Source organism: Puma concolor, chromosome E4 (assembly GCF_028749965.1).
Source record: "Puma concolor isolate L17-30 chromosome E4, mPumCon1.1.hap2, whole genome shotgun sequence".
In the NCBI taxonomy this organism is placed as follows: Eukaryota; Metazoa; Chordata; class Mammalia; order Carnivora; family Felidae; genus Puma; species Puma concolor.
The window spans coordinates 59,655,940-59,683,506 of record NC_141683.1 but is presented as its reverse complement, the minus strand read 5'-3'; the positions used below and the strand labels follow the sequence as shown (position 1 = coordinate 59,683,506).

The window sequence follows — 27,567 nt, the reverse complement described above, 5'->3', positions numbered from 1 at the left end:
TAAATCGAAAACATTCTGGAAAGGATTCCCCATTCAAGATGCCATTAAGAATATCATGATTCATGGGGCACCTGGGTGGCTCAGTCTGTTAACCACCTGACTTCTTCTCGGGTCATGATCTTGAGGTTCATGAGTTCAAGCCCCATATCGAGCTCACCGCTGTCGGTGCAGAGCCTGCTTCAGATCCTCTGTCCCCCTCTCTCTGCACCCCTCCCCCACTCGCACTCTCTCAAAAACAAGTAAACATTTAAAAAAATTAAAAAATAAATAAAAAGAATATCATGATTCATGGGAAGAGGTCAAAATATCAACATGAATAGGAGTTTGGCAGAAGTTGATTCCAGCCCTCATGGGTGACTTGCAGGGGTTGCAGACTTGAGTGGAGGAAGTGACTGCAGGTGTGGTGGAAACAGTACGAGAACCGGAATGAGAAGCGAAGCCCGAAGATGGGACTGAATGGCTGCAGTCTCAGCATCAAACCTGACGGGGTGAGGAGTTGCTTCTCGTGGATGAACAAAGAAAGTGGTTTCCAGAGATGGAATCTACTCCTGGTGAAGATGCTGTGAAGATTGTGGAAATGACAACAAAGTACTTAGAATATTACATAAACTTAGTTGATAAAGCAGTGGCAGGGTTTGAGGGATAGACTTGAAGTTTCAAAGTTCAACTGTGGGTAAAATGCTGTAAAATAGCTGCTACGAAGAAACCATTAGTGAAAGAAGAGAGCCGATGCCACAGCTATCCCGCCCTTCAACAGCCTGGTCAGTCGGCAGCCGTCAGCATCCAGGCAAGACTCTCCACGGGCGAAAAGATTGTGACTCGCTGCAAGTTCAGATGATGGCTACTTTTTTATTTTTATTTTTGAGCAATAAAGTGATTTTTAGTTAAGGTATGTATATTGTTTTTTAGACATCATGCAGTTGCGCACTTAATGGACTACAGAATAGCGTAAAGGTAACTTTTATATGCACTAGGAAACCAAACAATTCAGTTGACTTGCCTTATTGGATATTTGCTTTATTGCGGTGCCTTGGAACCAAACCCGCAGTATCTTCAAGGCGTGCCTCTATGGCCTTGCATAGACATGGAATGGAAAGTGTGCTTCCTCCTTTGCTGTGGATCCACTTTGTGTGAATGTTTCCTTTATGCCCCTTGTATTTCCTCTGTCACGTTTGCTGGGGGGAAGGAAAGGAACGATGGGAACATGAAAACTTGCCTGGCAAAGTGCCATCTGTGAACCTAATTATTTGCCTTCTCTTAGTCCGCATTTGAGTCACTGCGTCGTAGTGAAGAAAGTCACAACCACACATTTCACTGGGTGCTCCGTGCCGTGTCAGAACAGTCTTTCAACACTGCTGCTCAACAACTAGCCAGAGTGTTTATTTCACACCTTCTTGTCTCCCAGAATTTTAGCACTCCCCTTTTACCCTCATCCTATCCCCAAGCTGATAACCTTCTCATTCACAGTGGGGCGGTGTGGGGGGCACTTTTTCCTACTTTCGAATCTCCTGACATTCTAGCATCTGTGATAGAAGCAGACACATTTTGAGAAGAAGTGTGTCTGTTCCTGTCAAAGGCTAGACAGTGCAATTCCCATCCCTTTCCAAATTCTCAGGGACTTTGCTTCTTCTCCAGCATCATTATTATTGCCTTTTCTGTTGCATTGGTCCTTTTCCACCTCAGACATGAGCTGTTATTATCTCCTGTCTTAAAAAAATCTTCCCTCAATTATCCCACGTTCTCCTCCAGACTTGTGTCTTTGCTTCTTGTATAATTAGAGTCTTCAAAAGAGTTGCTCGCATATACCGTCTCCATTTTCTTACCATCTTCCATGTGTTTATCAACCAACTCCTGTCTGCCTTTCAACTCCGTTTCCACTGAAACTTTTTGTCAGTCACCAGTGACTTATGTTTCGCCAAATTTGCCAAATTTTATCCCTCTCTGTTGGTATTTTACCAGGTTTTTAAATCCATTTGCATTTAACATAGTCTGTCACTCCTTTCTGAAAACACTTTCTTTTCTTGGCATCTGATACCACTTTGCTTATTTATTCTTATTATCAACTGTAGCTGGTTTGCAGTAATCATTGTTGATATTTCTTGTTCTATTACACTTCTGAATATTTTAGTAGAAATCCTTAGTCCGTGCTCTTTGCTCTATTCTGTATCCGTGGGGGGTTGTTGCATCAATTCACATAGCTTCTAAAAAATTATTTTTTAATTTTTTAATTTGAGAGAGAAAGCTTGCAGGAGGGGCCGAGGGTGGAGGGAGGGAGGGAGGGAGGGAGGGAGAGAGAGAGAGAGAGAGAGAGAGATTGAAAGAGAGAATCTTAAGCAGGCTCCATGCCCAGCATGGAGCCCGACACGAGGCTCGATCCCATAACCTTGGGATTGTGACCTGAGCCGAAATCAAGAGTTGGTCGCTCAACTGACCGAGCCACCCAGGTGCCCCTCACGTGACTTTTAATAGCTGCTCTGAGTTGAAGATTTCTAAATGTATGTCGACAATCTGATCTCTGCTTTGAGTTACAAAGTCCTATGTCCAAATGCTTATTTGACCCTTCTTTTTAGTTGTCTTTGGATATCTTAAGCTTAACACGTCCAAACTAAAACTTAATTTAACCTCCTGTCCTTCCTGTCTGCCAATCTCTTCCATATTAGCCATTTTACATTTTAGTAAATTTAAAACCACCTGCCCCGTTTGCTTATTTTAACAGCGTCTGTGTTATTCTTGATTCCTTGCTTTCCTACATGTCCCACGCTCAGTCCGTCAGCAAGTCCTGTTGGTTTGTGTCTAAAATAACTTCTACTTCTTACATCTCACCATCAGTTCTTGTCTGCTAATTGATCTCCTGTATCTACCCTCACTCCCTTATCATTTGTTCTCCATGCAGCAGCCAGGATGAGTATTTTATAGTATTAAATCAGATTATGTAACTTTGCTGTTTAAAACCCCTCAAAGACTTCTAATTGCACTTAGAAGTCTAACTTTAAAAAAACTGAAACTTTCTTACACCGTGGGTCTATAAGAACCGACATGGTCTGGGTTTTGCCCCCCTCTCCAACCTCACTTCATATCACTTTCTTAATTCCCAGGGATCATTATGCTCTACCTGCATTGGTTTCCTTTATTTCCTTGAATGTGCCAGGCAGGTTCTCTTCTGCCTCTTTGTTTCTGATTCTGAGCCTTTGTACTTATTGTTCTCTTACCGAGAAGCTTCCCCCCTCCATCCCGGCTTATTGTAGCCAACTTCTTTTTCCTTGTGTCTCAGTTCAAGTGTCACTTAAAGGAGGTCTTTCATTCCTACTGTAGCTAGATTCATCTTTCTTTACTAAAATGTTTTTTATATAGCCCTGTTTACTTTGTGATAAGCACTTATTAAAATTTAAAAAAAATTTTTTTTAACATTTACTTATTTTTGAGAGACAGAGTGTGAACGGGGGAGGGGCAGAGAGAGAGAAAGGGCGACAAAGATCTGAAGCAGGCTCCAGGCTCTGAGCTGTCAGCACAGAGCCCAGCGCAGGGCTTGAACTCACGGACCACAAGATCATGACCTGAGCCGAAGTCGGATGCTTAACCAGGCCACCCAGGCACTCCATCACTTATTAAAATTTGTAATTATTTTGGGGCACCTAGCTGGCTCAGTCAATGGAGCATGCAACTCTTGATCCTTGGGGTTGTGAGTTCAAGCCCCATGTTGGGCATAGAGATTACTTTAAAAAAAGAAGAAGAAAATTTGTAATTATTTTGTTCATTTTGGATTGATTTATGACTTGTTTCTTTTTTTGAGAATGGTTTTATTTTTCATTTTCATTTTTGAGAGAGAAAGAGAGTGTACGTGAGCAGGGGAGAGGCAAAGAGAGAGGAAGAGACAGAATCCCAAGCAGGCTCCACACTGTCAGCGCAGAGCGTGACATGAGGCTCAAGCTCACAAACTGTGAGCCGAAACCAAGAGTCTGACACTTAGCAGACTGAGCCACCCATGTGCCCCCAAATGTTTTTATTTTAATCTAGATAAAAGAATATGTATAGAGAAGGCCGTTTCTTTGGATTGAATGGGGTTGTCAGTACATAGAGGTCTCACCTTGAGAAGTGAGTCACCAAAGGGATCCGTGTGCTTCTAATTAAATGGACCACTCAGACAATGAGAATTTAGTGTACTTAATATATGATATGCCTTATGTGTGAATTCCTGCTTATTTACAAATAACTGTCCAGATTTACACATTTATTTAGGTCTATTCAAAATCTTTACAGTTAAATTGAGCTCTGTAGAAAAATTACCGGGAACAGCAGTTGCTCTGTTGTACAGTGTAGCAAAGCAAATCTTTCAAAGCCCAAATGTCCAGATTACAGCTTCCTTAAAGGAGACCAGAGTCTACTCAGTCGAGGTAGAGACAGTATATAGATTAGAAGCAAGTGGAAATATTAGGTTAATGGTCACTTTGGGGAGACCAAAGAAGAGACCAAAGGAACTTGGAAGTCAGTAAAGGAGTGACAGTTCTAGGGAAAAAATGCACAAGGATCACCTGGCCAAGAAGCAAGGTGGGGTGGAGGACAGAGCCACAGCAGGCAGATTAGGTCCCACCGAATTAGATGGAGAAGTAATGCAGTGTCCAGGACAAAAGAACCTATGTATTGGAGGCAGGACATGAGGTTAGAGCTGAGGGGACCTTTGTCGGGTCAGCTGTAGTTTATTGTTCTTCCATTTCAGTGGGAACTACATCACTGGGCAGATTAGCCCAGAGTCCTTCAGCGGAAAACAGGCAGTGGGCAGGTCGTTTCAGGAGACGGAGGTACGCATTTCCCATAAGCAATTCCTGACACATTGTTGAGGGGTTTTTTGTTGCTTTTAAAATTCAACCCCAAGGTATTCATTATATTCACTTTCCATTTTGGTTCGTGTCAACAAAAACTAATTCTCAGTGCGTTTATTCGCATTATAAATTATATGTTTATGTGTTTTTTATTTTTATTTTTTTTTATTTTTTTTTTCAACGTTTATTTATTTTTGGGACAGAGAGAGACAGAGCATGAACGGGGGAGGGGCAGAGAGAGAGGGAGACACAGAATCGGAAACGGGCTCCAGGCTCTGAGCCATCGGCCCAGAGCCCGACGCGGGGCTCGAACTCACGGACCGCGAGATCGTGACCTGGCTGAAGTCGGACGCTTAACCGACTGCGCCACCCAGGCGCCCCTGTTTATGTGTTTTTTAAAGGACATAATGTGTATGTATCTTACCTGCTAGCAAGACTGTTGTTTAGTCTGGTTGTTTAGTCTGCTTAGTCTGTTTGGAATTTTTAATTTAATATTTGCCATTCCTAGTTAGCTGTGGCAACTTCTGTACCTAGCTTCATTTTTTTGTCTTAAGCCGGGGGCTTGGGGGAAGCCACAATACCAGCCTTAAAAGTAAAGAAGCAAATTCTTCTTTAAAATGCACCAGAAGCATTGAATAAATAGTTCGGGACGTTATCCTAACTAAATGTTGATTTTCCGAGTTATAGAGCATCAGGGCTTGCACTTAGAGCCCGCTGTTTATATGTTACATCGCATAGTGGATCTCGATGGAGACTCTCCTATCCCCACGAAACACTTGGCAGCTCCAGAGAGAGGGTTTGAAATGATGATGAAGTCAGGTGAATTTTTTTGTGGTTTTTGTTTTCTTAGCAAAGTTTGACATATACGTAGTCTCTTCATGGTAAATTGTTTTGAATTGTAAAATAACAAACTTTATGGGTGCACAGTAATTCTTTATATTCCTTAAAGCATTGCTGTTATGCCATCAATAAATACGGTGTATGTCTATACCTAAAAGAAGACACTGTGCCACTGAGCATCCCAATTTATTCGTCAGTGAATACCGTCCTGCTCAGTGCTAGAAAATTTCCTAGGAAGAACCTAGCATTGGGAGACTGTGATGATACTTGAATTGTTTGCTAAATCTTAACTGCCAGTCGGCTGACTGAATAAAATTCTTTATAAGTAGAGAACTTGGTAACAAGATGTTAATATCTCTGGCACGATTGATTCAGGAAACAACCAAATTTGCACCTTTATACTCTAGGTATAGAGGCTAGAAGTCGTCGGGTGGTTTGTGTAATTTGCTGCCAGCGTCAACAAGAGACACAGAATTCTTTGTGCTGCCACCATCAAGTCAGCAGCCCTTGCGTCTCTGCCTTGCCTTCGGTTGTGGTGAAGTCGTTCTGGACCTATTTAGAGCCGCTTCCTCTGCTTACCACTGCAGCTCGTCTCTTGGGGCTGCTCGGGGACAGCATTCTTGCATTTGCCCCCTTCTCTTCATGCGTCCTCTTTCTTCCTTCCCTCAGTTAAACGTTGCTCATCAGCACACAGGCATATGTGTTATTTCCCAAACTAAACAAACTTCCCTGGGCTCTTTATTCCCGCCCCCCCCGCCCCCAAGCCATCGTCCAATCTCTCTGTTCCCTGTTAGCAGCAAATCATCTGGAAAGAGTATATGTGTGCCTTGTGTCTCTACTCCATTACCTCCTCTTTCTCTGGAACCTGTTCCAGTCGCGTTTTGGCCCCTGTGATTTCTGCTGAAATAGCTTGTCAAGATCATGAATGACTTCCAAGGTGCAAAAGCCAGTGGTTAATTCTAGGTGTCTTTTTGTCATATTAGCAGCATTTGACACAGCTGCTCCCTCCAGCCTCCTCACTGGCTTCTCCTTCCTACTCACGGCTTCTCCTTTCTATTAAACGCTGCAGTGTCCCAGAGTTCAGTTCTTAGACTTCTTTATTCTCACTTGCACTTGCAGTAGCTTCAAGTCACATCACCAGCGACATCCAATTTATTAGTGAATTCTAGAGTGTTACAGTCAGTCCCTACTCAAGTTCTCCACGAGCTATCTGTTAGTTCTCCTCTTCCCTCTGCTACTACCTGCTGCTCCATTTTTCCCCATCACAATAAATGACAAACTCTTCTTTTTCTTGTTACGTAGGCCCAGAATTTGGGGATCGTTCTGCATCTAAACTATCAGTAAATTCTTCTGCCATTGCCTGTGATATGTCCCCCACCCAGACACACCTCCTCCTCTGAGCATTTGCACTCGCTCTTCCCTCCACCTGGAACGTTTCCTCCAGGCACCCATGTGGTTTCCTGCCTCAGTCCTTGAGGTCTCTGTTCAAAAATCATCTTATGAGAGAAGTCTCCCTCGGTGATCATACGGAAAACAACCCCTCCTCCGCTATCTCTGTTCCCCTCATCTTCCCTGTCCAATTTACTTCACAGCAATTGTCCCTGCTTTACACGAGCACCTACGTGTATATTACATATATGTGTGTGATGTGAGTTCACTGATGTCTTTCTTCCTTTAGGAACATACACTCCACATGAGTAGGGACTATTTTGTTCAGTGTTTTATTTCTCTCCCGAGCCTAAAACGATGCCTCATACATAGTAGGCACTCAAATGTATCTGCACAATTCTATGTTATATTTCTACTTTTATCTATGACCACTGCTTTAAGAAAATATTGAAGATTATATAAATATTTTTTAGGTAAAAAAAAGTAAATGACAATTCTATTCAGCTGAAAACTATGTAACTTAGACTTTTTAAAGAGCCCTCCATTAATAAATTCCAAGAACTGTTTACAAATACATAACTTTTTCATAATTTTAATTGAATTTTCCTTATTATCTGATCGAAGTTAGCAATTTTGTATATAGATTAGATAACTGATAGTTACTAATTTTTCGTAGTATCATTTTGTTATAGAAAGATGAAATTAGTGACGAAAGGAATATTTTAAAATGTTTTGCTTACGGGAGACTTTATTTTCATTCTATTTAGTTACTTAAATATCCTTCGAGACTATATGTGTGTAATTCATATCATTGTGGTTAAATAGACGCATTTGAATACGTAAGTGTGTATAGTGTATCTCCTAATGTGATGATCAGTAATTTCTTTCTCGTGAGTAATTTGTTTTTAATATTCCTCCATGAGATGTGTTTTCTTTATACCCTTCTCTCTTTAATATGTAACAGATTCTTAGCATTTCCTCTCTTATTACTATCTTTTCACCTTGTTTTTTTTTTTTCCTATCTGTGTCAGAATTTTTAAGGGGGCCTGAGATAGCTTTGCTCCGTAAGCGCCTGCAACAACTGAGGCTTAAGAGGGCCGAACAGCAGAGGCAGCAAGAGCTGGCTGCGCGCGCCCAGCAGCCTCCTTCCGGTCAGTCTTCTCACGAGGGCTCTTCCCAGGACCCTCATGCCTCAGGTTATTAACGTCAAGTGTCCTCGAGCGGCTGGTAGAGTTGGTGTCTTAACACTGCTGCTGTGTAACAAGACGCTGCCCTGCCCTTCAGAAAGAGCTGATGGCGCTTACGGCTTCTCCCCGCCTTTGTCGCATCCGGCGCTCCCCGTCGCGGCCAGAGGAACACGGGCGGCAGCGGTGTTGGCCGGAGAGCTGAATGTAGAATAATCCGTTATTTGGTTTGTGACATTTCTGCAAAGGGGCAGATGTCTATTACGTGTACGCTAATGAGCTACTTTCTAATAACCTAGTGAATTCAGAGCCTGCTTTGGCATTTCTATTGAAATTTCGTACATGCTAAAATGATACCTGTGTTTATTGGCCCCTAGCCCTTCCTCTTCTTCTTCTGTTGTTTCTCCTTTGAACATTAGCCAGTATTCCTGGGAAAGTAGTAGTGCTAGATTTTAGAATTACGGTGTCGTTTGGCCAGCTAGCCTGCTGACTCAGTCATCCTCTTCTGTGATTATTTGCAAGTTTTCAGTATCTGCCTACTTATTCCTTGTGTACATAATCAACTCTCTGATATATAGGACAACAAAAATACTCTACAGTCTCCTGCCAGAATAGTCTTCTGCTATAAAACTCATGGGAGTTTTATGACCGTGATAATCTGTGCCACTCTCTCTTTCTTTGAGCATTTTAATGGCCCAGTTCTTTCATGGCCAGGAAGCTCACGATAGTCCACAAATGTTTGTGGGAAGAATTATATAGCATAAAACAGTTTGCCAGTTTAATTCTTTCAAGATGGATGATAGGTATTATATATCCTGTCCTAGAGTGCTACGTAGTAGGTGCTGTGCAAATCTTTGTTTAGGAACTAGAGTGTGTCCAGGGTCTCCCACAAATGAGATTATGATACTTTGATGTACTACTTTGTTTTGCCACCCTGCAGAGGTGGGGTATTCGTTACTTTGAGAACTCTGATTTAATTACTTGGAATTCATTTATATATTGGTAGAACTTAGCAACCTCCACTTTATAAATAGCTGTTCTACCGTGTGCTGATAACAGAAGCACATTATATAATACCATGGTGAAATAAAATAGGTTTAAATAACTGTAATATAGGTGTGATGTTTGGAACAGATTCCGAGCCTCATTTTTAATTGAGTGTTATCAGCCAAGGAAAGACGTCTCTGACCATTTTTTTTTTCCTGTACTTAAAACTGACTGGAAAACTTGATTAAATGACAGTCATGACATTTAATAATGAGACATTTTGCTATGATTTTGTGCTGTGCATAAAACTCTAGCTGAAGTGTTTCAAAAGTAAAAATTTTGCAACATAAAAACCAATAAGGAAGTTAAAGTGTTCCTACACATATTTAAATATTTTTAAAATACTGAAATTTAGCAGGTGACAAACCAAATATTAAAGTGAGTTTGAGTATAAAATAAAACTGTCTACGTTAGCAGGAAAGAAATGTACATTGTAGACATTAGAACAATATTTTTTAGATTCATCCTTTCATATATAGCTTACCAGTTTGAATTGAAACAGATTTTTTTTAAAAACAATAAGCTTTAGAGTGATTATGTACTCTCTGAAATAAGATGCTGTTTACCAACTCTGAGATTTCTTATTAAATAGTATCTAGTTTGGTAATCTGTCTATTTGTGGTAATCTTTAAAAAGTAGACATCTTGCCCATTTTGAGGTTGAGAAATGTGTTATCTTTGTTGTGTTTTGTTGAGATTTTTTTTTTTTATGTTTATTTTTGGGAGACAGAGAGAGAGAAAGAGTGCATGCACGAGTGGAGGGGCGGGCAGAGAGAGAGGGAGACAGAATCTGAAGTAGGCTCCATGCTGCCAGCGCAAAGCCCGATGTGGGGCTCGAACCCACCAACCGTGAGATCATGACCTGCGCTGAAGTTGGATGCTCAATCAACCTAGCCACCCAGGCCCCTCTACTTTGTTTTTTAACAGCCTATTGGGCCCTGAGGCTGTCTTACATGGTCAATATTAGAGACTCTTAGGGCTAACAGTCAGTGTGTATTGCTCCCTTCACCATAAGGTAAAATACTTCCTCTGTATCACATGCTTTTTTTTTTAAGTTTATTTATTTATTTTAAGAGAGTCAGACAGCATGAGTGGGGGGGGGTTAGAGAGAGAGAGGGAGAGAGCATCCCAAGTAGGCTCCGTGCTGTCAGCGCAGAGTCCGATGTGGGGCTCGAACTCATGAAACTGCAAGATCATGACCTGAGCCGAAACCAAGACTTGGACGCTTAACCAACTAAGCCACCCAGGCGTCCCTCATCTGCTTTTAACATAGCATTCATACGAGACATCTGAGACCCTAATAAGTCTAATCTTGACATGCCCTGTGTTCATTTGATAATGCTACTTTTACTCTGTCCTCACATGTCATAAGAACACTATTTGGTAATTAAATAAGGAAAAGTTAAATAATGCATAGTTTGTTACAGAGGATGACTAATAAAAATCTGTATGTTCTGTCCATGTAGTAAATTTTTGATATGAGGAAAAATGAATAAACTTAATACAGAATTCATCTTTTTAGAACACACAAATTATAAAAATACAGAATAGGAATTCAATTTATGAAATTCAACAAGGAGATAGATTTTATTTGAATGACAGTTATTTTATTTTATTTTAAATAATTTTATTCATTTTTGAGACACACACACACACACACACACACACACACACACACACAACGTGAGCAGGGGTGGAGCAGAGAGAGAGGGAAGCACAGAATCCGAAGCAGGCTCCAGGCTCCAGGCTCCAGGCTCCAAGCTCCAAGCTGTCAGCACAGAGCCCGAATTCATGGGGCTCCAATTCACGAACTGTGAGAGCATGACCTGAGCCTAAGTCAGACACTTAACCGACTGAGCTACCCAGGCGCCCCTTGAATAACAATTATTAAAACATGTTCTTAAACTTAATGATTAGGTACAATATTGTCTGTGTATTGTGGACATTAATTGATCCATCATAGCTAATTTCTAAAAATTTCATTTTTCAAAGTCAGAATATATTACTTTAAAATATTTTTATTTTTCTAAACTAAAAAGTGCCTTTTATTTCCTAGGCTTTTAAAAAATACATCATAACTTATTTCTAGGCTTTCAGTGATTTTTTTTTTTTTTTTCAATCATAAAGAGGTGAATTTGCCTTCATCAGATTACTGGTTGGATTCTTGTCCTGGCCTTATGACTAGATGAGCTCGGACTGATCATTTGGCTGCTTTGTGTCTCAGTTTCCCAATTACTGATTTATTTAGATAGTGTCGCCTGCCGTAATTTACAGAGATGACATAAGTATGGGGCAGACAATATGGTATAACATTTTTGTATTCCTAAGTAGAGCAGTACACATAATAATGGGCTGTCTTAATTATAATGTCTTCCACTTACCACCTCACAATTACCTCCTATCACAGCCATACACAGTTGACGGCATTCAGGGTTTTGAATGAGCTCTAAAGACGAATGCCCTAAACAGCTATGGCAGAGACAGTCAGCATATTGCTGATTTTAAACCCGACTCTTTTTTTCCATTTCAGGTCCTTTGAAGTCATGGGTTGCTGGCTCCTGCTCAGAGTGACAACACCCTGTGGAGTCTGCTGTACTGGCTCGACCACCACAGAGCCCCACTGGAGCATGGAGCCAGCCTAGAGGGGGTCAGGTAGGAACTGTTTTTTCACTTTATGGCACGGTTTTGCCGATTGGAAAAGAAAAAAAGTAATTTTTATACCCCGAGAGGGTATACAATATTGGTGATTATTTTTGAAAAAGGGCTTTTCAAAACTGAGCCATATTGGAAAAAATCAGCACTTACCCGATCCTGTGCAAGCAGGCTCTACACAACATCTAGTCCCCACTGTCCGTGACAACAGTCACGTGTAGCACTTCTCAGATGGATGCATTTGATCCTTGTTTTACTGTTTATAGCATAAGCTGTAGTTAGTAACTCAGATATGATGTCAGTCTCGTTCTATAAGCATCCGTGGCTACATTGAATGACAGAATCTGGGCACACCAGTGATGAATGTCTTAGAACTTCAGTCATGGGAACACGTTCCATATTTTTCAGAACAGCTTCCTATCATTATTTTTCATTCAATATCATGTTTCTGAATAAGAGGCAAGTAATAGTAACATTAATTGACCCTTTCCTATGTGCTATCTAAGTAGTTTACATGGATCATCTCATTAAGTCTTCATAAGAATAGTATGTGGTAGATACTGTGATTATTCCCATTTTACAGATGGAGAAACTGAGACATAGAGACGTTAAATGACTTGTCCAGGGTTACGGTATTATGGAGTGGAAAAGCCAAAATTGAACCCAGAAGTCTGGCTGACTCAGAGGGTAGAGCATGAGACTCTTGATCTTGGAGTCTTGAGTTCGAGCCCCATGTTGGGTTTGGAGCTATTTAAAAATAAAATAAAATAAAAATCTTATTAAAAGACTATAATTCCTTATTTTTGTCTACACTGGAGAAAATTCTGATGTCAAGGGGCTAAAGAGTTTTTTCGAGACCAAAACACAATTTTTTTGGAAATACACAGAAATTGGCCATGAGACACCTTGAGCTTAGCACTGAATGAGTTTAGCCTAAAGCTTATCTCTACCTTAAAACTAATAATTCTAAACACTTGCAATAAGCGAACCAACCATATTGCATTTTGTAATAAATTATTATGAGACCATATGATCTGATTTTTTTTTTTTTAAAGTTTATCTTAGAGAGAGCAAGCACACAATGGGAGGGTCAGAAGGAGAGATGGGGGGGCGGGGGGGGGAAGAGAGAGAGAATCCTAAGCAGGTTCCACGCCATCAGCGCAGAGCCCAATGTGGGGCTCGAACTCACAAATTGTGAGATCATAACCTGAGCCAAAACCAAGAGTCAAATGCTTAACCGACTGAGCCACCCAGGCGCCCTAGTCTGATTTTTATTATGTAATGGGTGCTTTCTGGAAGATATTTATTTCACAGCCAAATGGGGTAGAACATGCAAACATACTGACACAATCAGCACTGAACTAATTTTATTGTGTTAATATTTGGAAGTACTTCTGTAAGTTAGAAGTTATGGGTACTGTATTTATGAATATCTAGTGGTATGAAAACATGTCACTTCACATGTTTATGTGCCAGGAAAATAATCCTTCCAAAAAACAGCTGCATGGTGCCCAAGATTGAAAATAGAACAAAACAATGATCAAGAAGGATTTCTTCTTAAAGATTGGTTTTTCAAGATGGAAGGAACAACAAATAATTCCCCAGCTACGTACAGTATTGTGACAGATATAAAACCAGTGAGGAAACCCTTTTCATTTAATACTATTTTAATGTAAACTTTTTAAATACCTTAAATCATTAAAGAGATTGAAAATATATAATTTTGAGGAGATAATAGCATTCTAGATCTTTCGTTAATGGGTTTTTTAGAGTCATACTCTTTCCTAAATTTTTATCTATAAAATTAAATAAGATGGTCTTTATTTCATAAGATTTGTACATTCCATAATGTTTGTGGAAAAATTTAATATTTGAAAAAAAGATTACCTAGAGAGTTGATAGTTTTCTGAGTGCTCTTAGTTATAAATGAGAGTACAATGAAATGTAGAACAAACACAAATATAACAAAAAATATTTCATGAAACGCTTTCTAGGAGGATTTTCTAATACTTCACTGTGATTCAAATTTTTGTTCAGTTTTTCTTTACTTTAAGGAATACAGTTTTGGTCTTCTAAAAACCATCTTATCTGTTCTTGAAAAACAACATAGGTAAGAATGTTGTATCTATCCCTGAAATGGATAAATGAGAAGAAACCTTAGAAAGGAAAGCAAAGCATGGAGAGATTCAGGAACTGATTGAAATCCTATCATTTCTTCTTTCTTTTTTGTGTTGTGCAGATTTGTTGAACTGAATGTTCTGATGAAGAGGTGATAAGTAAGGATAAGCCAAAGCTATCATTCAGATGATGATCATGCGTTATCCAAATCTAGTAATTCAAAAGTCTCTGAGCAAACGTATCAGAAGGTAGACAATTTAAAGTTGATAGAAGTGGTCCTAGTGGCAAGATTTAGACTGTTAAAGGTACAAATTGAAGCAATCAGGATATACTGAAAAACTTTTCTTAGCTATTAAGTTAAGGACGCTCTCAACTCAAGATATTTTATCTACCTTTGGGGAATAAAATGCCATTATGAATAGAAACTGGTGACTATCCAAAAGTGCAAGGTTTTTGTCTCATTAACATTTGCTAAGTACTGGAACACAGGATATTAGAAACTAGTAATTAATCTTACATTTTGGGGGGAGCTGTGCTTATTATCCACATATTCTAGCCCCATTGGGACACTGGAACCCAAGCCAGGACTTAGTAGCCACCTCCTATTCCCTGGTGCCTTGCTTAAGTTACTAGGTCCCTAGGATGGCCAGGAAGAAAGAAGCTTAGATCTAAAAATGTCACACGGCTAAGTATTGTCAGAACCAGGTTTAGAATCAAAACTCACTAACTCCAAACCAATGCTCTTTCCATTTTATCATGCTGCCTTTTCCAAACAATAGAACCCATTTATAGAACAAATTCTTACACAGAAACTCAGTGCATCAAAAGGATGAAAAATTAAATGTTTTATTTGAAGCCGGGGTGGAAAGCATGAAGCCCAGACTGGCAAGCCTATTCCTTTCCTCTCTTTTCCTTTTCCCACCAGGCCCCTAAAAACTAAGGCTTCAACAGACTACAGTTTTAATATACACAACGTATCTTGGAGTTTTTAAAATTATCTGTGTTTCTGTCATGGCGATTACTTCATTGAAGTTTTCTCTTACAAACCATTTTCTTTGTCTCACGTCTTCACTTGAGCTCCTGTTTCAGCTCAAGGTGCAATACCCACCGTCTAGCAGAGTGTAGTGAGCATCTCATTTCATGCTTTGAATCCTCCAGTCCAGAACGAAAGCCATCTGTAAGGGGCCAGAAAGGGGTTTAAGAAGGGGAAGGAATCTTCCGTCTAGTGAAAGAGATAACTCTAGTTCTGTTTTATCTACCTTGTACCTTGTGCCTGTGCTAAGTGAATTTGACAAAAGGTATATGCATGGAAGCAGAAGAATATTTTCTCAGCTCATTCTTAGTTTGCTAAGTGCTTGCGTGGAATAACCTGTCTGAAGCACATTGGCCCCGCTTACTCACTGCTTGGGAAATATACCACAGTACTTACTTCTGTTCTCTGCCCTTATACATTTGTTTCTTAAGCTTAGAGTTGATCATGACATTGCTGTGCAGTTTTCTGCTGCTTACTTTTAAGTTGAAATCTCATTTTTGTTTCAGATTCTCCTTCTTCTGTGGTTAACAAACAGCTCGGATCCATGTCACTTGACGAGCAGCAGGGTGCGTGCAACAGGAGATGCGCTATGCCCATCCACCCATAGTTTTATTGCGACGCATAAACCAAGCTCTCTCTCTCTCACTTTTTCATAGCATTTCGTTTTGATTATGGTCTAACAGTCAGTATTTTGTGGGCTAAATTGCCCTACGTGGTATTGTGCATAAAGGTCCTCCTTGGCCTGTGCGGATTATTTTCTACGTAAACTCAGTTTATTTCTACCTTTGGCCCCTTATGCCATCTTTAAATTCTTTTTTTATAACAATATTGTAATGGATATAAGCTATATCTACCTTTAAAAGCTGAGGTGTCATAAAACCGTGTAGAACTGTGGGGTGAGGTTACCATATCACCTAGTGGCTGACCTAGAAAAGGTTATTTGAACATACTAATATTCTGTATTACCAAATGGCTATGGTAATATGTCACTTATCCAGTGGTCAGACTACTGATAGCTTTAACTGTAAGGAATACAATTATGATCTCATTCTGTAGGGGAAATAGTGTCCACAGGTACTTGGCACGTGTGAAGTAGGAGAGTGTAACATCAGCTTGAGAGCTCTGAGCACAGCCTGATGAGCCAGGTGACTTATTTTTCCAGCTTTGTTACTAGCACGTCAATCAAGGACAGCGCAGAGATGGATTGGTAGAGGAAGACGTTCTGACCATGAGAAGGGGAAGCTGAAAAGAAGGATGGAAAGAGAAAGACTCTAAAAACGAAACAAACAGGCCGTTCAGAATTAGGGAAAGCAACTTTACTGCTGTACCTCCGAATTCCCTGGGTTACTCTAAATGTATCGTGATGCAGCTGGTAGAAACCAGTGATGTGAAGTTGTCCGGGATAACGTAAATAATACTTTTCTGTAAGAAGACAGATGCATCAGCTCTCTACTATATTTTATAAATACGTTTCCAAAAAACTGGGAAAAAATAAATTAGCTCTAAGGCCATAAGCTCTTAGTTGGCTGAAAGTTGACACGTATAGGGTGCCTCATTTGCCAATGGTATTTGGGAACTTCAATATTATTGAAGTACCTGTTCAGTGTGAAACAGATCTGATTTTAGCAGTCTTCCTGGAGACATATTCAGAAACTAATTTTAAAACAAATTACTTCTGATCTTAAATTATTCTTTCTAGACCTGAGATGACCACTATTGCTGTGGGTGTTTCTGTTCTTGAGACTGCATGAATGATGAATGAGTTGGTAAATGAAATTTGAGAACTAAGAAATTAAGCATGTTTTGTCTGTATGCACTTATTGTAAAGGTATTAACAGTGAAGAATAATTCCCTTAAGGTAAAGTACAATTATATCACCATGTTATAATATATTGTACTACTGTTTAAAACTGCTCTCTAATCAAAAATCTTTTTTGTAAGGATATATGAATGCAAATAGTGTATCACTACCAGAGAGTTGTGGCCAGATTCATATTCTGTTAATCACATAGAGTAATTTCCATAGATTATATTGAATATTTTATTCAGTTAAATTGGTACTTAATTTACATATGATATGGAATATGGCAGAAAGAGACGAAGAAAGGATAACTCGCAGATTTTTGGCACCAATGCCTGGGTGAATGATGATGCCACTTAACTAAGGTACATTAGTCTTGAGGCAGAAATCAAGAGGTTCTTTGTTTTTTGGCCATGTCAACTATGATATGCCTGTTAGTCATAGAAGGAGAGGTGTTATATAAAAGGGCAAATACTGAGTAGGTTTGGCAGAAGCTATATCATATTAGACTATCATCAATGAACTGTGTAATTAGAAACGTTCTAATGATGAACAGTATATCCAAATGAATTAAACCCTGAGCTTTTTTTTTTTTACATGCCTTTTTGTTTAGCAGGATTACATCCTTTTTTTTTTTTAGGTTTATTTATTTATTTTTGAGAGGGAGAATGCGGGAGGGGGGAAGGGGCAGAGAGAGAGAGGGAGAGAGAATCCCAAGCAGGCTCCGTGCTGTCAGCATGGACGCGGGGCTTGATCTCCCGAACCGTGAGATCATGACCTGAGCCGAAATCGAGTCAGACACTTAACCGACCGAGCCACCTAAGGGCCCCAGGATTACGTCATTTAAAAAGTACTGGGGACTTCTACATTACAGGCTTATATTACCTAAAAATAACTTCTGTAAACATTAAGAGAAACTGCCCACCACGATCTTTCTCATCTGGACTAATACGATAACCTCTCAGCTGGGTTCCTCACACCCACTCAGGCTGCGGCCTGTTCCCAGCAACAACCAGAGTCAACTTTTAAAAACAAATCTAATCATGTCCTTCATCTACCTAAAACTTTTTAATTGTGTCCCTTTGCCCTTCAAAACAACCCAAGTCCATACCGTGGACTTGACCCGGCCCCTGTCTCCCCAAACTTATCTCAGGCCACCCTTCTCTCACTTACTAAGCTTTTGACAGATAGGTCTGCTTTTAGTTCTTCTAGCACTCTCTATTCCTTTCCCTCTCAAAACTCTTATGTATGCTATTTCCTCTACCAAAAGTCCTTTTCTCCTACAGCAGCTTTCTACCCATCAAATCTCCGAAATTCCTTTCTTAAAAATAATATGACATTTTAATTTGAAGTAATTCTCCCCTCTTACTCTCTTTGTGACCTGTTTTCCTTCATTGCATTTGTCACAATTTGTAATCATACAGTTTGAGGATTTGTTTCATCCCTGTATTCTCTAAATGTTGTTTTCATCGACTCTAATACACTATGATGCAGATATGCCTAATACCATATCTGTTACACAGTAAACAATAAATATCTGCTTAAATGAGTGAGTAAATGACTTTATTAAGTAGTGGGATGCCTTAGGAGAAGCAGAACCAGATTTATGTATTGGAAAGATGATTTTGGCACGATTATAGATGGTTGATTGGAAGGGGTTAAGATTGAAAACTGCAAGACCATGTAAGGGGCTGTTGTAATAGTCCAGGTGAGAGATGCTCTGGGGTCCAATCTAAGGTAATTAGAGGTAGGAAATGAGAAAAATGGACAGATTTTGTCAATATTTGAGAGACAGAATTGATGGCACCTTGAGACTGAGTGGTTAAAAATGAATGAGAGAACCATATCCAGGTATCTTGATAGGATAATGGAGAGCGATACCATCAACCAAGATGGGGATTTCCGGAGAAACAGCTGGTTATAGGGGGAGAAGATACATGAGATTTTCTTGATATGTTTAAGTACACTGAGCTCTCCAAATTGAGAAATCTTACGGACAGACAGATGGATATATGTGTCTGGGAGTCACTGGAGAGGTCTGAGGGGGAGATAAAAACTAGGAATCATCAGTTTACAGATAGCAGTTGAAACCGTGGTAGTAGATGAGACTGTCGAGGAAACGAGGGTCAAGTGAAAAGGGGAGAGTGTACCCTGCAAGAGCAAGCAAGAGGAGAGGATTCGGCCAAGGAGACCGGAAAGGAATGAGCAGAGGAACTGGCAGGGCAGAAAGGATGCCGAGTTGGGGGGGGGGGGGTTGGGGGGTGGGGAAGCAAAGTTCGAAGAGGAACTGCCCAGCAGTGACCTGTGAAGCGACGATGTCACGATGTCACGTCCGACAAAGACTGAGGGATGGTTTTGGCCTTTGGTCACAGGCCGCTTACCCGTTGTTGCCGTGGCCTGGCAGTTTGAGTGGCGCGGTGGGGGCAGAAGCCAGACAGCAGTGGTTTGAGGAGAATGATTTTCTTTTGGAGGCGGAAACGTTAGCACGTAGATGACTCTTTCCATAAGCTCATTTAAGAATGAAAAGGTAGAGGAAAGGTAATGTCTGGGACAGGGGTTGTGGTTTCCAAATGGAGCACGCTGATAAAATAAGAAAGAATCTTTGTCCGAGAGGTTAAAGGTGTAGGGAATAGTTGATGTCCCCTTAGTGCTGTTATTTCACGTTTTAATCTTTGTCAAGACTCTTGTGTTCCACTTTACCCTGTAGAACGGGAAAAGTAAAGTTCATAGGTTTTCTTTCTGAATATATCTCTAGGGATTATTTAATCATGTTTCAAGTTTCTTATTCATACTTTTAAAGAGACGCTGTTACATTTTTTTAATTGATAATTCAGTTTCATACTTATTTGACAATGTTCATCTTACAAGCCCTGAGGTACTTTCACATTATTGTGTGATATCCCACCGTAGTCCATAGATTTCTTTATTTGAGGGGGTTACCAAGGATAAAAATGCTACTAATAAAAATTTAAAAATTTGGGTGCCTGACTGGCTCAGTCAGTAGAGCATGGGACTCTTGATTTGGGGGTACTGAGTTTGAGCCCCATGTTGGACAGAGATTACTTAAAGTCTTAAAAAAAATTTTTTTTTAATTGTAGTGGATTTGCTTCACTAAAAGACTTTTTTTTTCTTTCAGTGTTTATATACACATTATTGCATTGGTTGGTCAGTCACTGTTTTTGTTTATCTTGAATTTTTGACAGAAGCACAACATTTTTTAAATAAAAGTATATTTAGTCTAAATCTTCAGAGTCGTCAATGCAAGCTGCCTGGTTGCTGGTTGCCTCAATAGTTCTTTTCTTTTATCAAAATATTTTCCTAAGAAACAAAATGTCAAGGAAATAAGTGTACAACATGCATATTGTTTTTATCCTATCATAAAATACTTTCCAATATCCTGCAAATAGAGGGCTTTGTACACACATTGACAGCCTCTCTGTGCTAATTAGAAACTCCTTTTGAGTAAGCACAATGATACCTGTGCATTGTGTTTAGTTTGAACAGCGTTTTAATGAGTAGTTCTGGTGTTTCTTTTCATTGATATCTTTAATTATGTAATGCCTACTGTATTATAAGGAAAACAGTCCTCTTCTGGCATATATTTCTCGTGCCTACTTACATTATTAAAAGTAACACATTATTTTCTGTTAAAAATATTTAGGCCAGTGATATCCCCCTTTTAAAACAATGGAAGAAACCTATGACCTTAACTTTTAATTTTTGACGGAGTATAAGAAAATTGTTCTGCCTGGGTTTTAAAGTGTGGCCGTGACTAAAGCCAAGTTGCTGTCTATCCATTACAGTGACAATCATCGGGAAGTTGATAATGCTGTTGCGTTTGAAACTTAGGCCCGTGGGCGATTGTGCACCTGCCAGACACCAATTTGTAGCTTTAGAAATACAAAATTTAACTCTCCACTGTGTATATGCACAAAAGCAGACTTCTTTCGATGTCCATAAGACGTTCACTTAGAGGATGAGACTTGTGGGTTACCAGGAACCGGTGAAACAGCTCTGACTGACTCCACTAGGGTAGATGGGAAATGGGAAAATGGGACCTGTCGTGCCTTCTCTTAAGGTCATACACTGTCACCAAATTACAATTTCATTTTAGTAATTTCATGACAGTATTACTTCAAGTAGTATTTTAGATCTCCATTAAATGTACTTTGACAGTTCTAATTTTCGTTAAATAAATATCTAACTGTTGAAGCCTGCTGCAGTAATGGAAAGTACAAATTCAGTATTCGTCATACTGGAGTATATTTGTAAATACTGTATCTTAAATTCTAAAAAAAAAAAAATGTTAGTGAACTTAGAGTTCCTTCTAGATTTTTTATATTCCAAAAAATTAATTATCACTTCGTTGCTTAGAAGGGAGCAGTTAGTCTCCCTTTCCCCAACTATTAAGTCTAGATTCTTCGTATTAGTGATACATTTGTTCTTTTGAAAGGTAAACCCTATTTCATTTTGAGCATATTTGTATGCTCACTCGTTCTCCTCTCCTGCTAACCAAATCAGTATCTGTCTGTATATCCAGTTAAATTGTTTTCTAACTCAGAACTGTGTATGATAAAAAATAACTGACACTTATTGAGTTTTTAGTGTGTGACTGGCATTGTGTTAAGAATTTTACAAGCACTATCTCATGTGTTCTTATACAACAAGTACTAATGTTATTCTTATTTACTGATGAAGAAACCAAGACTCCCAAGAAATATAGAAGGACAAGTGAAATAAGTGATGGAGCCATATTTGTATGTCTGTGTCATTAATTCAACTCATATTTAATTATCTGGTTACTTGGGGCAAGTACTGGGCTCACACTAGGATGCATGCTCCCTGTGCTGGGAACATAGTGTTGATTAGCAATAACAGTGTTAATAATCATAATGGAGTTGGTTAACTGTAATAATAACAATAGCAGACACACTTACATTGCATATTCTTTGTGGCACACATTACTTTGAGCAAGTTTTATTTGTTCATTTACTTAATCCATACCACGACCTTATACCATAGGTACTGTTACGCTCATTTTCCAGATGAGGAAACTGAGGCACAGGGAGATTAAGAAACTTGTCTGAGGTTACCCACTGTAAGTGTGCCTTAGTGTTATAAATGTGATCCAGAACTAAGCCTGACTCTGCCATCTGTGATCATAACTACTCTGCTTTGCCTCATCTAACAGTAAAGACAGATGATGAAAAGATAACTCTTAAGTGTGGTGAGTGTTATAAAAGAGGAAATAACAGGGTTCATTGGGGAACACGTAAGAGTGAGTCTTCATGTCTTCTGGTAGGGGGCTAAATACGGCATCCGTGAGGACGAGATATTTAAGCTGAGGTCTGAAAGAGGAGTGTGAGTAAATTAGGTGAAGGGGAGTGAGTACAGGCAAGCAGGAACAGCATATGCAGAGGCTCCGAGATAGTCACGTTAGCATGACATGAGCGTCCCACTGTGGCTGCAGTGTTCCTTGGCTTCAAGAGATGGGTGGGGCCCAGATTGAGAAGGACCTTTGGGAAGTTTAAGGTTTGGGATTTTATTTTAAGAACAGCAGGAAGCTAAGGAAGGGTTTAAAATAGAGAGTATGGACTGATCCATCTGGTTTGTCCAGAATAGAGTATGGAGATTTGACTAGAGACAGAATCACTTAGGAAGTTCTCCTGGTACTAACATTTTGACCCGATTGATGATAGAAGTCTGGGGAGAGAATGAAGAGATTGAAGAAATATTTAGGCTATAGAATAAACAGGATTTGATAATAGTTGAATGAGGCAGGAGATTGAGGAGGAGTCCAGAGTATAAGCTGCAGTAACCACTTTAGAATTTCTCTGTGGGGGTGGTTTAGTAATGGCAAGCTGGTTGGAGGGACCAGGATGAGAGTATGTGTCTTCACATATTTGTGGTTGTTTGGGGGAGTTACTGATGGAGATTAACAGATGACATTTCTGGCTGCTGTAAGGCTAACTCCCAAGTTTCGATTGAGCACAGTGAAGTGGGTAGACACATTCTTAAATAGGCAACCCTGGAAAAGGAATAAGGTATGGGAGGGGATGCGTAGAAGGAGGTGGGGATCGCAGACTTGCTTTTGAATATGTCGATTTTGAGTTTTCCGTGTGAGAGACCCACGTCTGTTGGAAAAGGCTGTTGGGCAGTTGATTGCATGGATATGGGGCTTAGAAAAGGTGTTAGAGGGTCGCCTGGCTGGCTCAGTGAGTAGAGCATGTGACTCTTGGTCTGGGGGTCGTGAGTTGAAGCCCCACATTGGGCCTGAAACCTACTTAAAAAAAAAAAAAAAAGAAAAGAAACCCTTTTTTTAAAAAAAAAGGAGGAAAAGATGTCAGAGCTAGAGAAATAAATGGGGAATTTTCTGCATATAGATAATAATTGAAGCCATAGAAGTAGATGAATTGACAAAGATGAATATAAAACGTGAGGGGAGAAAATACAGTATCTAAAACATCTCAGAAAAAAATCAGAAAAATTCCAGAATTAAAGATTTCGCTAGAGGAGATACAAGAGACGAAGAAGGAACCAGAGAGGTCAGAGGTAGAGTAGACCACCAGTACAGTGTCATGAGATTGAGAGAAGGGAGATTCTCAGATACAGGAGAGCTGTGTATCTGAGTGCTGCTGCTAGGTCAAGCAAATGGTTTCCAGAAATTCTCCACTAAATTAATCAGTGTGGAGGAGATTGATCAAATTAGAGCAGTTTCACAGGCTGGTAGAGACAGAGGCCACGGTAGACCAGGGGGTGAAGAAATGGAGATGAGAAATAAGAAAAGCATTTCAAAAACATTTTTGTAATGTTTGTTTGTTTCTTTGTTTGTTAATTTTGAGAAAGAGAGAGACCAGGGAGGGGCAGAGAGAGAAAGAATCCCAAGCAGGCTCTGCACAGAGCCTGCCAGTGCGGGGCTCCGAACTCACAAACCTTTGAGATCATGACCTGAGCCGAAATCAAGAGTTGGACACTTAACTGACTGAGCCACCAAGGTGCCCCAAGAAAAGCATTTCAAGACAATAAGCAAGGAAGACAGTAGCTGGAGGGGAAAATGGTTAAAGAGAGTGTTCTTCTGAGCTGTCTGCCTCGTTTGTTCATTTTCACCTGGACATCACATACTGATCTGTTTTGTGTGACAGGCAGGTTTGGATTTTTTAAGAGAGAATATTCCCGGGGAAACAGAAAAGAGAGATACTGAGTAAGGATTTGGGGAGGGTTCCTGTGCCACATGGCGTGGGCATCTTACCTGTTTCCTTCCTGTGTGTTCTCCTCAAGACTGAATGTGAAATAGGAATAGGGACTCTTATGAACAGAGAGCTGTAAGGCTCACGGGTCTGCAGCAGGGGAAGGAGAGCCTAGGTAGCTGCTGCATTTCAGCCCAGAAATTGTAAACGTCACTGGGAATATGAAACCAGGCACAGTCTGAACCTACATGTATCCAAACTCATGTTTAGATTCAATTTACATTTCTGTGTTATGTCATGAAAAAAGTTCTTGGATTAAAATTAGTATAATTGATATAGAGGTTGAGTTTTGATTGTCAGGGAGATATTTTGACTAGAATATTATTTCCAAAAGATTTTACAGAAGAGATTTCCTAAGAAATACCAGTTTTAAAGTTGAGCTTTCTTTGGTTTTGGCTTCCAGAACATCATTTATGTATGTAAAGTCAGATCACACTAGTGAGAACACTTATTTTTAGAATAAAACGCCTTGCCCCACAGTCATCTGTATGGTAGATAGGTGTTTTCTGTGAAGAATCTACTCCTAAAAGCAGTTTCTCCACTTTGAATCAGAATATGCCTTCTTATGCAAATGATTGGAAGAACTGGATATCCAGTAGTCTGAGGTCTGCAGAAAAATTACGGATTCCTGACCTATAAAATGGAAGTGTTTCAAATTGTTCTAAAAATTATATTTGAGAAATTTGCCTTCTCTTCTGTGCAAGTCAAGTAAGTTGGGAGCAAAATTTGAGAAGGTAGTTGAACCTTATTGATGTGTCTACGTTTTTTTCAGAGAATTTCCCCGTATGTTTTGCTTCCTTTTAGATGTATTTATCTTTTTAGTTTTTTTAACATTTGACTTAATGGAATGAGAAGTGGCAAGAAGTTCATTGCAGGGGCGCCTGGGTGGCTCAGTGAGTTGAGTGTCCAAGTTCAACTCAGGTCATGATCTCACAGTTCATGAGTTTGAGCCCCGTATCGGGCTCTGTGCTGTCATCGCGGAGCCTGGAGCCTGCTTCTAGTTCTGTGTCTCCTTCTCTCTCTCCCCCTCGCCTGCTCACGCTCTGTTTCTCTCTCTCTCAAAAACAAGTAAACATCAAAAAAAAAAATTTTTTTTAGTTCATTGCATAATAGAAAATACTTTTCATAAAGAATATACTATTTCTGTATTATCCACCGCTTACCTAAGCTACTCTGGGGATTAATGTATGATCGTACATTTACGAGAGTGACGCAGGAGCAGAGAAATGTTGGGCATAATGATTCTAAACAAATTTTTGTGGCCATATCCTCATTAATTATCTTAATTTTGATTACTTTTTAAATTTACATATAGGATAGGTCTCCAGGGATATCCTAGCTGAAAGTTCAAACATCTGTATCAATATTTAGATGATCTATAAACCTAGTTACCAAGATAGCCTATTTTGTGCTACTGTCAGCACACTTAATTTTTGGCATGACTCTGAGCCTGTGTTTTTAGAACCACAGAGGAATATAATTTCATAATGTCAATGCACAGATGAAATGGTTTGAGTACATGTGTGTTACCAAAACAAAATTGTTTGTGGTTCATATCTGAAAGGCTTGGAAGGTATCTAATTAAATAAAATTCAGAGAAGTTGCTTTCAAATTATATTCCAGACCATTCTAAAGTTTTTTTCTGAGTCACTATACTAACCTGAAAGGGCTCTTATAACATGTCTGGAGAGGATCTTTAAAATTGGGTCTCCACAATTTCACGTTATTGACTATTCACTTGTAACCTCGAAAATGAAGTCTTTTACAGTATGTGGTCTTGATTTTTATGTGGTTATTATTGTGCTTTTGAAACGTGTGTTTTTAAAACAGGTGGTAGTTTGCCTTTTTAGCACTTCAAGCTGCTGTCACCAGTTTTTAATAATTATTCTTAAGTAAGCAATATAAAATAGCCATCTCTAACTTCAGCAGTGTTGAACAAATTGAAAGTGATTTTTCCCCCACTACACTGCCCTTGTGCTGAGAGCACACAGTTTAATTAATTTTATTCTCCTATAATGTTTTTAGGAGAAGGAGAAATAGTCCAGTCTCTAAGCACCCTAACCAGAAGATGCAGCACAATTTTCCAGTACTCTGAGGCCAAAGTGACAATTTGGGTTACCAGAACTGTTATCAGTTACATTAATATTGCTGAAATGGATTACACATCATTCCTGAGAAATAGTACCATGAACAATTGGTATTTCTAAACTAAAATATTTAAGCAATCTTATTTTCTATTTTGTATTCAAGTTACATCCAAGACAGCATAGTCAGTAGGAACTCTATGTAGAAGGAAGCCTAGATGGCAAGAGAAAAAAATCTAGCTCAGAATCACCTGTTTCACCATCCGTAAAGTGGAGGTTTAATACAGGACGCACCTGTCTCCTGGGACATAGTAATGCTTAAGAAATTCTTGTTATTATTATGATGGTGCTTTTTATATAAAGTCATTTGTTTAGGTGAAGTTCTAACCACAAGGGCTCTTAGATTAAAACTTTTACTTGTTAAGCAAAAAATATCTTAGTTACATATTTCTCTCTGTTGTGTGAGGTTTTGAATAATACAGTTTTAATTATATATACATATATATGTATATATATATTTCAGTGTTTATTTTTGAGAGAGAGAAGGAGAAAGCAGAGAAGGGGCAGAGAGAGAGAGAGAGAATGAGAACCCCAAGCAGGCTCTGTACTGTCAGCACAGAGCCCGATGTGGGGCTCGAACTCATGAACTGTGAGATTATGACCTGAGCCAAGATCAAGAATCTGACGCCCTGAATAATAAAGTTTTTAGATTGTGTTTGCCGATATAAATGGTTACAAATATTTTTTCAAATAGAGTAAAAATAAGAATTTAATTTTTTAGTTTTTTAAAGTGGATTTTTCTCAGACATTTGTAGCTTAAAATACGTATTGTATCAGAAAAGAATTGTGAATTAATTCGCTAGTAAGCCAGGGATCTACATTTCTGAGAAGATTCAACCTGGTAGGATGTAGATGATCAAGAAGAGGAGTATTAAAGTAAGAATAGATTGGAACAAGCCAGGAAATGAATCCTAAACTGTGGGTAGATACTCTTATTAATGCCTTAGTTATGCATTGGGTGGTGTTTCTGCCAGAAGCACCCGTTATGTACATGCAGGTCTGTAAGGAGTTAACTAGACTGAGGGGTCTAAAGTTTGTGTAGCTAACAGAAGAACGCATTCTGTTTATACAGCGGTGACCCAATTTTACCCCAAGCTGGTGGGTTCATTAACAATCTCAGTGAACAAATTCTGTCAATGATAGTCATTTTATAAATTAAATGAATACCACTGTGTCTTACGTGACTTACAATATGTAGATTGTATTCATGAGAGATTAAATAATAACTTATGGTGGTAGACACCGTAAGGAAGACGGTTTAATTAATATTATCTTAGGAAGCTTCTTGCTTTGCGG

The 27,567-nt window shown here is 39.3% G+C and overlaps 1 protein-coding gene across 8 annotated transcripts in view; it reads left to right on the top strand.

Moving 5' to 3' along the window:
- DCAF6 (DDB1 and CUL4 associated factor 6) overlaps positions 1-27,567 on the top strand; it is a 135,296-nt gene that overhangs the window by 63,206 nt on the left and 44,523 nt on the right. For 2 of the 8 annotated variants that reach the window (XM_025926207.2, XM_025926208.2), the window contains exons 11-12: positions 8,078-8,242; positions 15,586-15,645. The exons of 2 other annotated variants lie outside the window; for them this stretch is intronic. In XM_025926207.2, the coding sequence (XP_025781992.1) occupies positions 8,078-8,242; positions 15,586-15,645 (225 nt within the window). The remainder of the gene's footprint in view (positions 1-8,077; positions 8,243-15,585; positions 15,646-27,567) is intronic. 4 more of the 8 variants (XM_086694183.1, XM_025926210.2, XM_086694181.1 and 1 more) reach the window with 3 other exon arrangements.